The 13,723-nt window shown below is 40.6% G+C and overlaps 1 protein-coding gene across 1 annotated transcript; it reads right to left on the bottom strand.

Annotated features, from left to right (window-relative positions):
* Nucleotides 1–2,458: 2,458 nt before the first annotated feature.
* On the bottom strand, nt 2,459–11,802 carry pou1f1 (POU class 1 homeobox 1). The gene is made up of 6 exons (XM_035408662.1): nt 11,661–11,802; nt 8,595–8,744; nt 4,759–5,004; nt 4,270–4,434; nt 3,612–3,672; nt 2,459–2,672 (listed from the first exon to the last, which is right to left on the bottom strand). Exons 1-6 carry the CDS (start codon nt 11,800–11,802, stop codon nt 2,459–2,461), a joined length of 978 nt encoding a protein of 325 aa, XP_035264553.1.
* Nucleotides 11,803–13,723: the final 1,921 nt, after the last annotated feature.

The raw sequence follows: 13,723 nt of genomic DNA, 5'->3' as shown, positions 1-13,723 counted from the left end.
TAGGACCGCTGCCTTATTTGTCTGCAGTTTTTTGTCATTTTTAGTGCTTTTCCTCCCTTATGTTAATATCTACCAAGACATCCTAAGCACCGGATATGCCATCAGGCATTCTCTGGTAAAACTCTCAAGAAGGTGCATCTTTAGGGACTCCGCAATGTCCTTATTCTTATCAAAGCAATTTTTAATGCACTTAAGCTCCTCTCTTAATTTTCATTCTTTCTACAGTAATATTAAATATTAAACGCTCACAGAATGGATTTCCCTCCAGCTGTGAACAATAATTCTTTTGTAAAATGATTGTGAATATTTTTTTTTTTAAATAATTTTTAATAGAAACCATCTTCCGGGAAAGAGGTAGGATGTTTTTAATTGCCTCGTTACACGTGTGGAACCCATCTGTTCTGGATCATGCCCTCGTGAACACAAAACCCTTGAACTGCAGACTGTGCGCGCAAGACAATGCGATCATGATTCAGTCAGAGGGCAAAATTCCACATAAGGGTCTGCATAGTCCCTCTAGCATGATTACTGTACATGCCCTGTGCATTTTTTTTTATATAGGGTGGTCCAGTGAGGCCCCAATCAAACTCCAGGGTTAGTGATTGATATTCGACTCACTAAGTGATATCGCCATATCACTGATTCATTTCCCAAGGATAAAGGAGTAAAACATTCCACAGTTTTCCATGTTTCCGAGGACATCAGGGCATGTTGTTTAACTCGGAAACCAGGAAATCCGCACATCTCCGCCCTTTCGTGGCTGATTTCCTTAGCGTGTTGCTACAGTATAACGATGCCCAATGTGATGCGATTGCTTTGGGTGACCTCTGACACCAGGGAACTGTTTCACGAAGCAGGATTACTGAGTTAGCTGGATAACTGCACTGAGTAAAAACTGGAACCCTCCCAAATCTGGAATATGGTCTGAAGAGAAAACAGCCTTTCTGGGTTTTACTCAGCACAGTTATCCAGCTAACTGAGTAATCCTGCTTTAAGAAATACCCCCCCAGAGCATTGCTTGTTCATATACATTTGTTATCTTCACAAGGTTGAAATAGGACAAGAGTTTGGCTTGTTTATTTTGAGTGTACGCTTTGAGGTATCAATTCACCAGAGCCAGAGTGTTTCCTGTATTTTAAAAGGTGGCATGGGCTCCCCCCTTGCCTTTATTTGTTGCAGGCTAGCAATCCATACAAGACATTTAATACACAAAGAACAGCAGGCAACATAATGCATTTAAAAACTTACACATTAACACATCTTTACATATGAACAAGTACACATTTGCCTTTTAACAATGTGCCAGGGCAATTCGTTCTTAGTTATTACTAACTAGTCTTAGCATTATCTGGAGGAACGTTTTTGTTTCATTCGTCCTTTCTTTGGCAGTGACCCTGAGAAATTATTTAATCTTATAAATTTTACATAGGCAATTAAAGGTCCAAATGGTATGACATCCAAATTTCAGTGCATAAAAAATTCAATGAGTACATTTCAAAGGCACACTTTTCAAGACCGATTTCAAGAGAATATATTACAATTTGAGAAAAAAACGTCAAAAAAGTCAAAAATGCTTTATATATACTCATATGCTGTATACATTACAAAAAAAGTCCTACAAAATATATTACTATAAATTAACTATAAACACAACCAGAACACACTTACTGGATTGATGGAAATCCAAGTAGGAGTTTGTGCTAAATTCATTCCAAAGACCTCGCTTATGAGAGATACATTGGAGGGCCACTGCAGTGTGTGCAGATGAAAATCCTTGGTCTCCCTGCTGGCGATCTTCTCTCATTATCTGTGTATGTTGAATGGGTCAGGCTCCTGGTGCTATTATGTGTGTGTTCTGACAGAAGAACGACATCGTAGATTGGGAGTGATCCAAGTGGTCAGTCTTGGGGGTTTTCTGATTTGGTCCTGGGGTCCCTCTGTATGTACTGGTTTTCATTCATGATCACATCCTATAAATTGTAACACGCGGTTAATTGTTCTCAACTGTTTTAATGCCTGTTGTGGTTCAATCTATCTATTTAAGCACATTATGTCATACATATCTATGTATGCCATGAAAAACGTCTTGTATTCATTCTTTTAATCAGTCAGATCAACTAATGATTTAATTTTCTGCTTTGAGATACATGGCAAGTCTTTTAGAACAGTGTTGGGGCGCCAAGTGTTTGTGGACTTCTTGCCAACTTCTGTTTCCACCAATTACTTTGGCTTAATTAACTGTGCATATCAACAGAACAGAAGTAAAACATTTTACACGAGAAGTCAGCTGTCATGCAGGAGCTTATCACTAAAAGGTAAGATCACATAAATGATTGGGCTAATTAAATAATTAAGAGCTGCTATTAATAACAGTCCTCCAGGAGAGGGATGTAAAAGGCAACCTCTATTTAAAAATGAGGTTATATCTGAGTGATTAACCATACACTCTTGTTGTTGTCTACCTGCAGGTGGCGCCGTCCTTGGTCAGAGTGTGGAAGGAGCTGTGGTGCAGACTGGTTTTGACCCTCTTTTCCCGCTGCCTGCGGTTACAGAACCACACCCGCACCACCTCCTTCTCCAGGTGCAGCCCCTCCGCCATGCGCACGATCTCCTGCGAGGACGGCTTGCTCTTCTCCATGAAGTTCCTCTCCAGCGCCTCCTTAGCTCCCAAACTGAGGAGCAGAGGGGACTGTACATCACGACACTGCAGAGCTGCACAACAAGGGCTGGTCTGTTTAGGGACTTCGGCTTCTGCTCTTAATTAATTCATTAGCCCAGTCATGCGGGCTATCTGACATTTCTGAGTTATGGTGACCAGGGTTGGGGTCAATTGCAGTTCATTTCCTGAATTGAATATCACAGACATTTTTTAGTTAATGAATTGTAGTTCAGTTTCAATGGAACGGACCTTGGCTAAAGCTGCATACTGTTCATGTATCCTTGGTGAAACTGCTTTACTGTTGTGTACAATTCAGATTAAGTCAGGATTGGTTAGAACGAAGACCAGCACACACACTGGCCCTGCGATAAAGGGGTGGTGCACCCCTAGTTACATTTAGGCATTTAGCAAATGCTCTTATCTAAAGGAACATGAATGACTTTTTTAAAAATACATGCAATCGTATATACAACTAGATATTATTTACTGATGCAATTCAGTAGTAAGTCAGATTAGGTAGCATGTTTATGGGTACAACATCAGTTCCCTCATTGCAAATCAAACTCGCGAGTGAGTATAATTGGTCCACAGATATTATATTGCACAAAAACTGATTTGAAGATATAAATTGTGTTAATTTCCATCACCTCGATAATTCTGACACAAATTTTATTAGGCTGGGATTTTCTTGCAGGAAAGCAATATGCCCCCACATAAGTCCAGATGGCGTCGCCATCAGCTAAGTGTGAGACAGAACTAGTGCTGTAGCCCTCAATATCCGTTTATTCAGCTTTCGCATTCATCCCTGCTCTCTGACGATCCTGTCTTTTTCACTTGCTTGCCAGATGTCCTTACAACTGTCTTTCTCTTTTATGAGGCAATGCATTTATTTAGCTGGATATTGAAACACCACTGATTCAGGACAGAAGCAGAGAGCGTGGGTAACGCTCACCTGATGGTAGTTCTTCTCTTTCTCTTCCTCTCGTTGATGCCAATCCTCTCATTAAACAAGGCTGTGGAGAGCAAAGACGCGAGCCAATTACCCTTTTACCTAACCTATCCGAGCTTCCAATTTAAACAATAACAGACCATTCTGAAGTGTGGTTGGACATGCTTCCATTGTTTAATGCTGATCTTCTTTATTGTTGACCATCTTAGAGAAATGTGCGAATTGGATTTTTCATAGCTGTTGCGTAAGCTCCCCTTTATCAGTCTCTGAGCGTTAAAACTGTGCAAATTCATCCTTTCTGGTTTTAGAGTAGTGGTTGCGAATCATTAGTGTTCAAAGTAACTTCATATCTTTGTGAAAATGAGTGTATAACCCAGAGGATCCCCTCAGGCCTGAAGGGCAGCAGAATCTTCTGTTTTTGTTTTCATCTTAAAATTAACAACCAGTTCAGACCCAACAAACCAGGGGAGGTGAGATAACAGTCTAATGAGCTGCATTAATTGATCGATTCAGCTCCTAGCAACAAGGAAAAATAGGACACCCTGCAGTCCTCCAGGACCAACGTTGGGGAGCCCTGGTGTACCATCTCTCTCTGTCTCTCTCTCTCTCTCTCTTTCTCTCTCTCTCATTCCCTCTCTCCTTCCCTCTCTCCATCACTCACCCCCGGCCTGCTCGGCCTCCTCCAGCCACTTGGCCAGGATGGACTTGAGCTTGCACGCATTCTTGAAGCTGAGCTGCAGGTTCTCGAAACGGCAGATGGTCGTCTGACTGAACTCGGACCCGTGCACTGCTGCCAGGGCCTCGCCCACATTGGTCTGTGTGTATCCTGTCAATCACAGCACTCAGTTCATGACAGTCAGTCTTCAGTATGTTAATCACATTCAAAATGGTAATTATCCAGGAAACTTCAAATTACTAACCCAAAGCAAGGGGCTCTGAAGAACCCTGGGTGCACTGTTTTGTTTTTTATTCTCTTTTTTCTGTTTTGTTTTTAGTGTTACGCTAATTAATGGCATCAGTGGCAGATAAAATTTTCTACGCGTGTGAAAATACACAATAATGAGCCATATGGGACAAGCCATTTTCAGTTGAAACATGGGACATCCTGAACTGTTGCTGACCCTGTGATTCGCCCAGAGGGGAAACCCACCCAGTTTGATCCGGCGCAGTTTGAAGTCGTTGGCAAACTTCTCCAGCTCGCGGATCTGGGGCGAGTCCATGTCTGGGGGCTCCTCCGGGGGGCGGCTCTTCCTGCGCAGCTCCTGTTTGAAGTCCCCCAGGGTGTGCTCATCAGCCAGAACCGCTGGGGGCAGTGGGGGGAAGCTGTGCCCCAGGGCGCAGGAACTGGCCCCCAGGCTATGTTCCGGAAACTTGTACAGGCAGGGTCCCAGCCCACCTGCCAAAGGTGGAGAGAAACAGAGAGCGAGAGAGAGTGAGAGACAGAGAGAGAGAGAGAGAGAGAGAGAGAGAGAGAGATAGATGAGCAGGGATGCTAGTACCAGCTGCCAACAAACCGAGGCACAGTGAAATTGGATTTCACTGACAGAGTGCTGATTTACCAAAGAAAGAGCTTCAAAGCACTGAGGCACTCTGTCACAATATAAATACTGTGCTCTCTGTTACAGAATATACCTCCGTCTTTAAACATTTTCACCTTCATGTCTTCCTTTATATTCCTTTGTATTATTGAAAAGGTGTGATGTTTAATAAAATGTCATAGATGGAGATAAAATGATTGCCCCTGGAGTTAGTGTGTTGAACTGAAGCTCGGGGTACAGGAGCATTTGGGTTCCACTGAATTTCCCTGACAGCAAGTGGAGACATGGAACTCAGAAAGAGCTTAGCAAATAACGAGACAAGCTGCCAAAACAGGCCCACCTTTCAGGCTCCAATGTTGGTGCTATAGCTTGGTGTCATTATTTCATATTTAGTTTATTTCAGTATTTCATAAGTTACACAGTTCAGACTTTCATATATTTTTCTGATTTACGCATTCTTGGTAATATAGTGATTAGTGTAATTACTGTTTATATTTTCCTAAATAGGTACATTTTTCACATAGATCCATAGTATAATGGAATCACATTTAACAGTTCCAGTTTTACAGTGGAACTTTGTTAAAAATTTACAACACTAGTCATTTTTATAGAGCTGTGAGGTCTTCATCCAGAAGATAATCATTTGAAAGGGGCCTGTGTTCAATATGCTTAGAAAACTCTAAAATGCTGAATTACAATACCCTTACAAGCATGTCTGTTTGAATTTCAAGTGCACTTAAATTGACTCCAGCCTCTAACAATCAGCGTGGTTTACAACACATTGCAAATTGTAGGGGCCAAACCTCTCACTGGCTCTCTAGGACTTCTTGAAGGCAATTATTTCAACACACATTTCTGGCTGTGACTTCACAGATTTTCCCCTTCTGCACAAAAAACCATTGTAGAAAAGAATATACTATCTACTGATTAGTGAAGTTGTAATACTAGAGATCTCAATGCCGAGGTAATGTTATTTATACTGATGTGCTTTCCCCCTACCTAACATTAGAGGGCAGCAATACAACATAAAGCAGATCATTCAGACCTAGTCTGCGTATGCAATGAACCGTTTAAAAAGAGTTTTCAGATTGAAACTTTAAAAAAAAAGAAAAAAAGAAAAAAAGAAAAACACATACAATCAAGTGTAAAGCACAAGAATAAAAAATAGCTGAGGAAATAAAATATGGAATGAAAAAATATTGTTCACACTTGAGCACATATGGCATGAAACAATTTTCTTCACGTAACAGTATACTTCATGATTATGCTGAGTACATTTTAAGAAGCACAAATATGTAGCCAGAAATGAAATCATAACCAAAATGCAGTTCAGTCCTGTTAATTACTTGTTATATGCAAATTGAAAATGCATAAACCAATTATAATAAACAAAAAATATATTTTAAATGTGTGGGGTAATGCGTTGTATGCATTTTGTAGCTAATTGATAAGGGTTAACAAAATAATATGATTGTACATATAACAGAAAAACTGTATAAAACTGAAAGGAATTGGAGGTTTGGGGCATGGAGTTTTATATTTCTAATAAAAAAATTCTTTCAAATTCTCAAAAATTCTTAGAAATTCTACATACAGGATTGCGCTTAAATTTTCACGTTAAGTTCAGCTGCATTCATGACAACATTGATATAAAAAACCACAAGATGATGCAATCCTGAGAAAAGAGGTCTTCATTGCCATTACTGATTAAAAGCAAGTGTTCTGCAAGCTCTAATCTGCATTTTTTCTATTGTGCAATGTGGGAGTATCTAATACGTGTGGGAAGTCTGTCTGAAAGAGACATTCTTCTGTTGGACAGGAAGTGAGTGAATCTACCTTTCGCTAAATAAATAAAACAACCTTTAAACCCTTACTTTGTCTGGTGTGCTTCGCCTTTTCGCACATCAACAGTAGGCTATGCAGAGTGTGAACACTGAAACAACCGAGGGCTGCAGTGACTCATTCATTCCAGACTCTGATATAATACTCTCTGCTTACCCCATTCAGCTTTAGAGGCAGAGAAAGCGTGGGGTTAGTTCTGCACTGCTTGCTTTTCACCACTGCGACGTCTGAGTGAGGTAGTCTTATTCGATTCCCCGATAACGCTTTGCACTCACTGAACACTTTGTGCTTGTTGACACAACGGTTAGGGTAAGGTTTTTTTTTTTTCTCTCATATTGCATGAATGCAGCCGGATGTAAGAAACACATTTGCTTACCTGATGGACCATATCTCTAGGCTTACTGAAGTGGCAAATATCTGCACATCTCTGTGGTTGAAAATGTCTTGAGCATGCCTCCATTCCAATAACCAGACAGTCAGTCTGGTAAATCAGGCACTCTGTGTATTGTCAAATTCCTCATTGACTTAGGCGTTCACCGTTAAGTGGTAGAAAATGGGCGTGAGGTCTTAGGCAACACACAGTAAACCGTCCAGTGTTTATTCAACTCCAATAGTGTTAATTCAACTGTAAAAGGTAACAAATTCAAATCTGTTTGAATTCAGAGATGAATGAACACTGTTCAAGTTAAATTGACAAAGAACATTTTACTGTGATGTGCAGTCAAAAATTAAACCCCGAGTATGTTGCAGTGCATTCCATTTTCAAATGGACTTTCTTGGCTTGCTGACGAAATCAAACGGCTGCAGTCTAGATTGCTTGCTTAATCGATGCAGAAGCAGTATAACCCATGCAGAATGTAAAACGGGTATCTCAAAGTCATGTTGCATCTGTGTTCAAATGCCTACCTTGCAGGGAGTTGGCGCCGTTGACCATATTTGGGTGTGGAACGCTGCAGGTCTGTAGGATACGGGTCTGAGATATGCTGGCGGAGAGCATTTCCTGAGCTTTTGGGGAAAACAGGCAAACTCCGTTATTGTCCCGGACCATGTTCGGGGTCAATTCCATTTCACTCCATTTAACACAGGAAATGCAATTAAGTTCAATTAATGAATTTTAAAATCCGCATAGACAATCATGGTCATTTTTCAACTTATAAATTGAATTTCAATTCATTTCTGGAATTGACTGAATTTAAATGGAATTGAGCCCAGCTCTGTCATAGTACCTCTGATAGAAGGGAGAGGATTTTCAAAAGATTAGGGCAAGTATCCTGATGTCTCAGTCCAATCTCCACATAAGCATTTTCTTTACATCTGGACACCACCAGGAGTTATCCCTTCCTCCCCTTACATCTGACTGACAATAGCATACATTCCCTATTGATTTTGATTCCCCAGGTCATTACTGTATAAGAGAACTGACCTACTGGCATAGCAAAATATTTAGTACACTCTAATACAGTACATGTGGTCCCTGTGAGACTCATATACCCACAAGTCTTTGTCTGTATGGTTTAACAAAACATAGGGGACGTGTGTTACTGACTCAGCACTTAACGTGGTTCCCTATTGTAGCTACGGCCCCATTCTCCGCCTGGCACCTCACCTGCCATCATGCCGTAGGTAGTCTGCTGGTTGCCATAGTGACAGGGAGGCACGGGGTAGTGCAGGCTGGCCGAGGCGTTGCTGAGGGCAGAGGTGGACAGGTGCATGTGGGAGCGCTTGGACGACTGTACCAGGGACAGGCCAGAGGGCACTGGGAGAGCAGACAACGTGATGTCATGATGGACTGCCATGCGCACACGCACGTGCACACATGAACAAATACACACAGACATACACAGTAATTTCGATCACATTCTGAACATACACTGCACATGTGCCTCCACATACGCACACATAAATAAAGATCACCCACACAGTCTTGTAATATGTGCGCATGCATGTGTATGCACACACAAACATACACACACACACAAACGCACACATACACACACACTCACACACACACAAGCACACACACAAATGCTGAGATCTCCCACACAGTCCCACAATGCACTGCACTAGTCCTGTAACACAGAACTCTTTTTCTTATCCCACCCCCCCAACCGCCCCACCATCGCCACCACCATCTGCTATGCAATGCATAATGTAAATGATATAAAAAGGATGTTATTGGGAAGAAAGTATTACAATTCTCAATCCATCCTGAATCCAGACAGGAATGGCCAAATACCAAAACAGGCTCTTCAGATTGAAGTAAACATTGGAAATATATTGTACCTTTCCTTTCTGGACCAGAAGTGTTACATTTTGGAACAGCCAAGTACATGGCAAGCACATTTCTGTTAAACCATCTTTATCTATTTTTCAGTTCCACACAAAAGCTTCCCCGTTGAATCGTTTTTCAGCCTCCTGCCCTTTTCTTCGTTGATCGAGAAACTGAAAATCTGAATCTGCCTCTGCATTCTTCCGGTTTTTCATATACCACGACAGGGCAGAGAGGGTCTAAACATGATTGATTGTGCAAAGTATTATTCTTGTCCTCACAGTAGTTTAATACAAATAATTTAATTTTGGTTCAAGCCTTTCAATGAAAATTTTAAATTGAAATAAATAAATGTGCTATTTATACTGTATTTTCTAGTCAATGGACATATAAGGGTGTGTTCTTTTGAAACAACAGTTTGTCCGTGGAGCGTGAAATAGTATTCACATTTTCGGAATCTTAAAAAGCTACCAATTTTTACATCAAAATGTCAAATTAATGACAGGCCCACCACTGTAATTATCTAAGAGGAAGTCATTGCGGCACAAACAAATCTCAAGACACTTCACTAGACACTTTCATATCATTTATAAATTACATTGCTACTTTTTTAGATGCTTCAATGATTTAATGTGTCAGAACTGGACATCTAAGAGAGCTACTGCTTTTATACAATCAGTGTTGGTGTTTAAATTGAACTGGTTGAGTTAGTATTCTTCCGTTTAAAAAAAACACGGGCCCGATGAACAGATAGATGATTTGCTGTGAAGAAAACTTGCCATTGTATTTACGTTCCAGATAAATTTTAACAAACTATTGATTCACTGTATGTCATTATCGTTGAAAATGCAAACATCTATATAACAGGTCTAGAAAAATTGCCTAAAGGCTCACATATATCAACTTGATAATGTGAATGGGTTGTGATTTTAGAATATGTTATGACTGGGGAAAACTGAAAATATAGAGTCTGCATTTATTATTGCAACATAATCTCACTTAGTGCACAGGCTGGGTTTTGCCCATGGCATATACACAAATTGGATATCAAGTGAACCAATAGGGAATATGATTTACTTGTTTACATATTACTAATTTACAGACTACTGCACTTTCATTGGCTTGTTTTAACAATAATGTTTCACCTGAAAGTATCAATTTATCAAATCTGATGTATGACTGAATATAGTAAGATGATGAATTCATCCCTAGTTTGCTCCCTAGTTCGGCTTGGCATAAGTTAGGTCAGAATAGTGTTCCCTGTGTGAACTGAGCTGTGTTCTTGGCTAGAAATAGCTGTACGAAATGAGTATCGTAACTTAATAAACCTGTGTTTTGTAGTTGTCCATGGCCATGAAATACACTTTTGTACGTCGCTTTGGATAAAAGCTTCTGCTAAATAGATATAATGTCTTATATCTTGTGTCTTATGTTTGGTTAGCTTTAGAAATTATTTAGGTAAATATGAATATGTAAATGTCTCTATATAATCAATTGAACCAGTGCGGTGGAGCCAGTTAGTGCTATGTTGAAAAATGTGTGTTACAGTAGGGTGAGTGAAGTAAGTAAAGTTTCATGTCTGTATATCGCAAGATTTATTTATTAGACATTTTTAAAAATGTCAAAATTAGCTGGCATATTAGATTTATGTGCCAAAATATGGGACTCTGGATAACAGGTAGGCCTCATCTGACACATTACACATCATCTTCTAAAAGAGTGCCAAATTCTCTGTTCTAAATAAACCTGAATAAATCTAAATAAAATCTCCTAATGCCTCTTACCAAAGTGCCAGATAAATAGATGAATAAATAAACGCATGACATTACAGCAGGGCGCCTTGCATAGCGCTTTGAATGACATTCTGATTTTGCCTGAACAGTTAGGTTGAATAGGGCTTGTATCTCTTAACTGGAGTCACACTTCAGAATGAGATAGGAGCAGTGGAAAGGCTAATCCAATGCAGCTTCTTTCACAAAGGTTCAAACATGGCAAACCCTGATCTCCAACACGCGACACTGGGTCAGCCATTCAATCTGAACCTTTCCCAGACACCCAAGTTGAACTGAAAACAAAAAAAAATACAAATAAAGTAAAAATAACAGAAGGGGATGGTAAATTAATTCAAAAGGTTGTCTCTAACTAATTGTAATGCAATACTAAGATTATATCTAGGTCAACAGGGCTAAGTGCATAAATGCACAATGTTTTTAATGACATTATACTTTTTCATTTTACTGGTTTATATAATGACTCCTACGCAGTTGTGGCACTGACAATGAAGCATCTTTTCTGCTTCGTGGCTAACCTTTCGCTAGGTGCTTTTGCTGGTGTCCCTCGACGGGAGAAACCGGTTAATAAGTAAGCGTAGGAACGTAGGCGGCGCGGCGGAGCCGGGCTTACCTGCGGACACCATGTTGGTGGCGTGGGAGGAGACAGGCAGGCAGTCCCCGGCCCCCGGGTGGTGCATGAGCAAGGGCAGGGCGGAGGAGTCGCCCGCCAGCGCGGTGAAGGAGTCCGTGCTGGAGAACGTCTGACACGTCATTCCCGCTGCGGAAGGGGGGGTGGGGTGGGGGGACTGGGGGTAGGGGGGGTCGCCTGGACTGGACTGGACTCTCTGTGGGCCTTGGGGACTCACCGGTGAGCCCACCTGTCTGCCACTTGTGGCAGTGTGCAGGTATTTATACCGGCCCCTCCGGCCAGGCTCATTCATGTTAATAATGCTCTCTCCCACCGGACCCGCTGTGGTGTCAGAGCCCCGCCCTCCCCCTGCACAAAGCCCAAAGCCCTGATAATTAGGAGAAAAGGTGAAACCCGACACTACCTCGGCTTTCCTCCTTGTTAGTGAGTGTGTCCACATAAACGCACACATGCTCTCTCTCTCTCTCTCTCTCTCTCGCTCACACACACACGCAGTCTCTCTCTCTCTCTCTTTCTCTCTCTCTTGCACATGTACACAAACATGGGCAGAATTTTCTTTCAAATCAGTCCATTCTGGACATTAATAAAAATGTAATTCATGAATTGAAAATTGCAATTCTATTACAATTACAATTCAGTTCCTGAATGTGTGTGTGACTGCGTGCATGTGAGTGCTCTAGAAGCTAATCATGTCCGTTGATCTCCATTCCTGCTGAGTTTTAAATGGTCAAAACAGGACCTCTGCATCAATCTTAAGACAATCAAACTTGTTTGAGATCATTTTTTATGGATAGTTTTCCTCATCCATAATCATCCATTTCTCTGGTCATCCATATGTTAATGCAATTCTGCTCAAAAGGTATGCAATAAATTTAATATGAGGAAATAATTAATTTAAATGGCTTTTTGATGAATAATAATTATTCCTTCAAGCAAATGGACAAATTAGCATAGAATTTATTAATACTGATCATACTTATTTTTTTCTTGAAGGAAGGAATTTCTCATAAGAAAGGTTAAATGGAAGACTTTAATAAGATGCTCTCTCTTCCATATGTTAAGCATATCAGCAAATCAGCAAAAATCATTTCAATGCTCATTTCGAACACCATCTATTGAGCATGAACGACTCACTTGAGCCTTTTTATCTGTTTTTGTGAATGGACAAGCAGCAAGACTTAAAAGTCAGCTGGAATATTGTTCTGGGCTACGAAAGGGAAAAAGTAACTTCCCTGAGGAACAGATGAACCCAAGCATTGGCCATTCTTCCGACTAATAACCAAGTAGCCGCAGGGTAAACACTTGCTTGTATAAAAATGTAATTGTGGCATTTAGGGATAATGGACTATAGATTTCTTTTGAGCTGGGGCGTGTTGAAGATTTACAAGGCCGGTCAACCAAACTGAACCATCTGGCTGAAAAGGATTATGGGGGATGTGGCTGGTATTATTTCCAGTGCAGTTGTGCGATTGTCGAAAAGAAACGTCTCTAAGCCTCATTACGGCTAATTTTGACTGTTGCACTGGCTGCATTGTTCTTGTTTACCTTAATAATTAGAGTTATAAACTAGAGCTAGCAGGTGATCAAGCAGGTGATCACCTAACAAAACCCTTGCTACCTGCTGAATGTGCGAACAGTAAGCTTTAAAATGTGATAGAATGGGAGCTTTAGCTCCTCCCATTTTATTGCATTTGATCCATTACATTACATTAGCAATCACACAGACGGTCTCTGCAATTTTTAAATTGGGGGTATAGTTCCACTTACAGGGCATTCAAGAAAGGCTTGCTCAGTCAGGAAACTGACCAATCAGGTAAGGATGACTTTCAAAAACTCAGGAATAAATTGAGAATAAGAATTATTTTTATTTTCACGCTCAGCACATTCTAATTGTTTTGTCTTACCTCAATAATTAATACATACAACTTCCAGGATTAATCTTCAATTTTTCAGTTTTATGAAACGAAAAGGCGCTGAAACAACTCTATAGATCGATCTGTGAATGATTTGATGTGCGGCTCAGTTAATTTTTCACCACCTCAATG

The sequence above is a fragment of the Anguilla anguilla genome, chromosome 3 (assembly GCF_013347855.1).
Source record: "Anguilla anguilla isolate fAngAng1 chromosome 3, fAngAng1.pri, whole genome shotgun sequence".
Taxonomy (NCBI): domain Eukaryota; kingdom Metazoa; phylum Chordata; class Actinopteri; order Anguilliformes; family Anguillidae; genus Anguilla; species Anguilla anguilla.
Note: the sequence above shows the minus strand (reverse complement) of the source record. Positions and strands in the feature narration are given on the sequence as shown.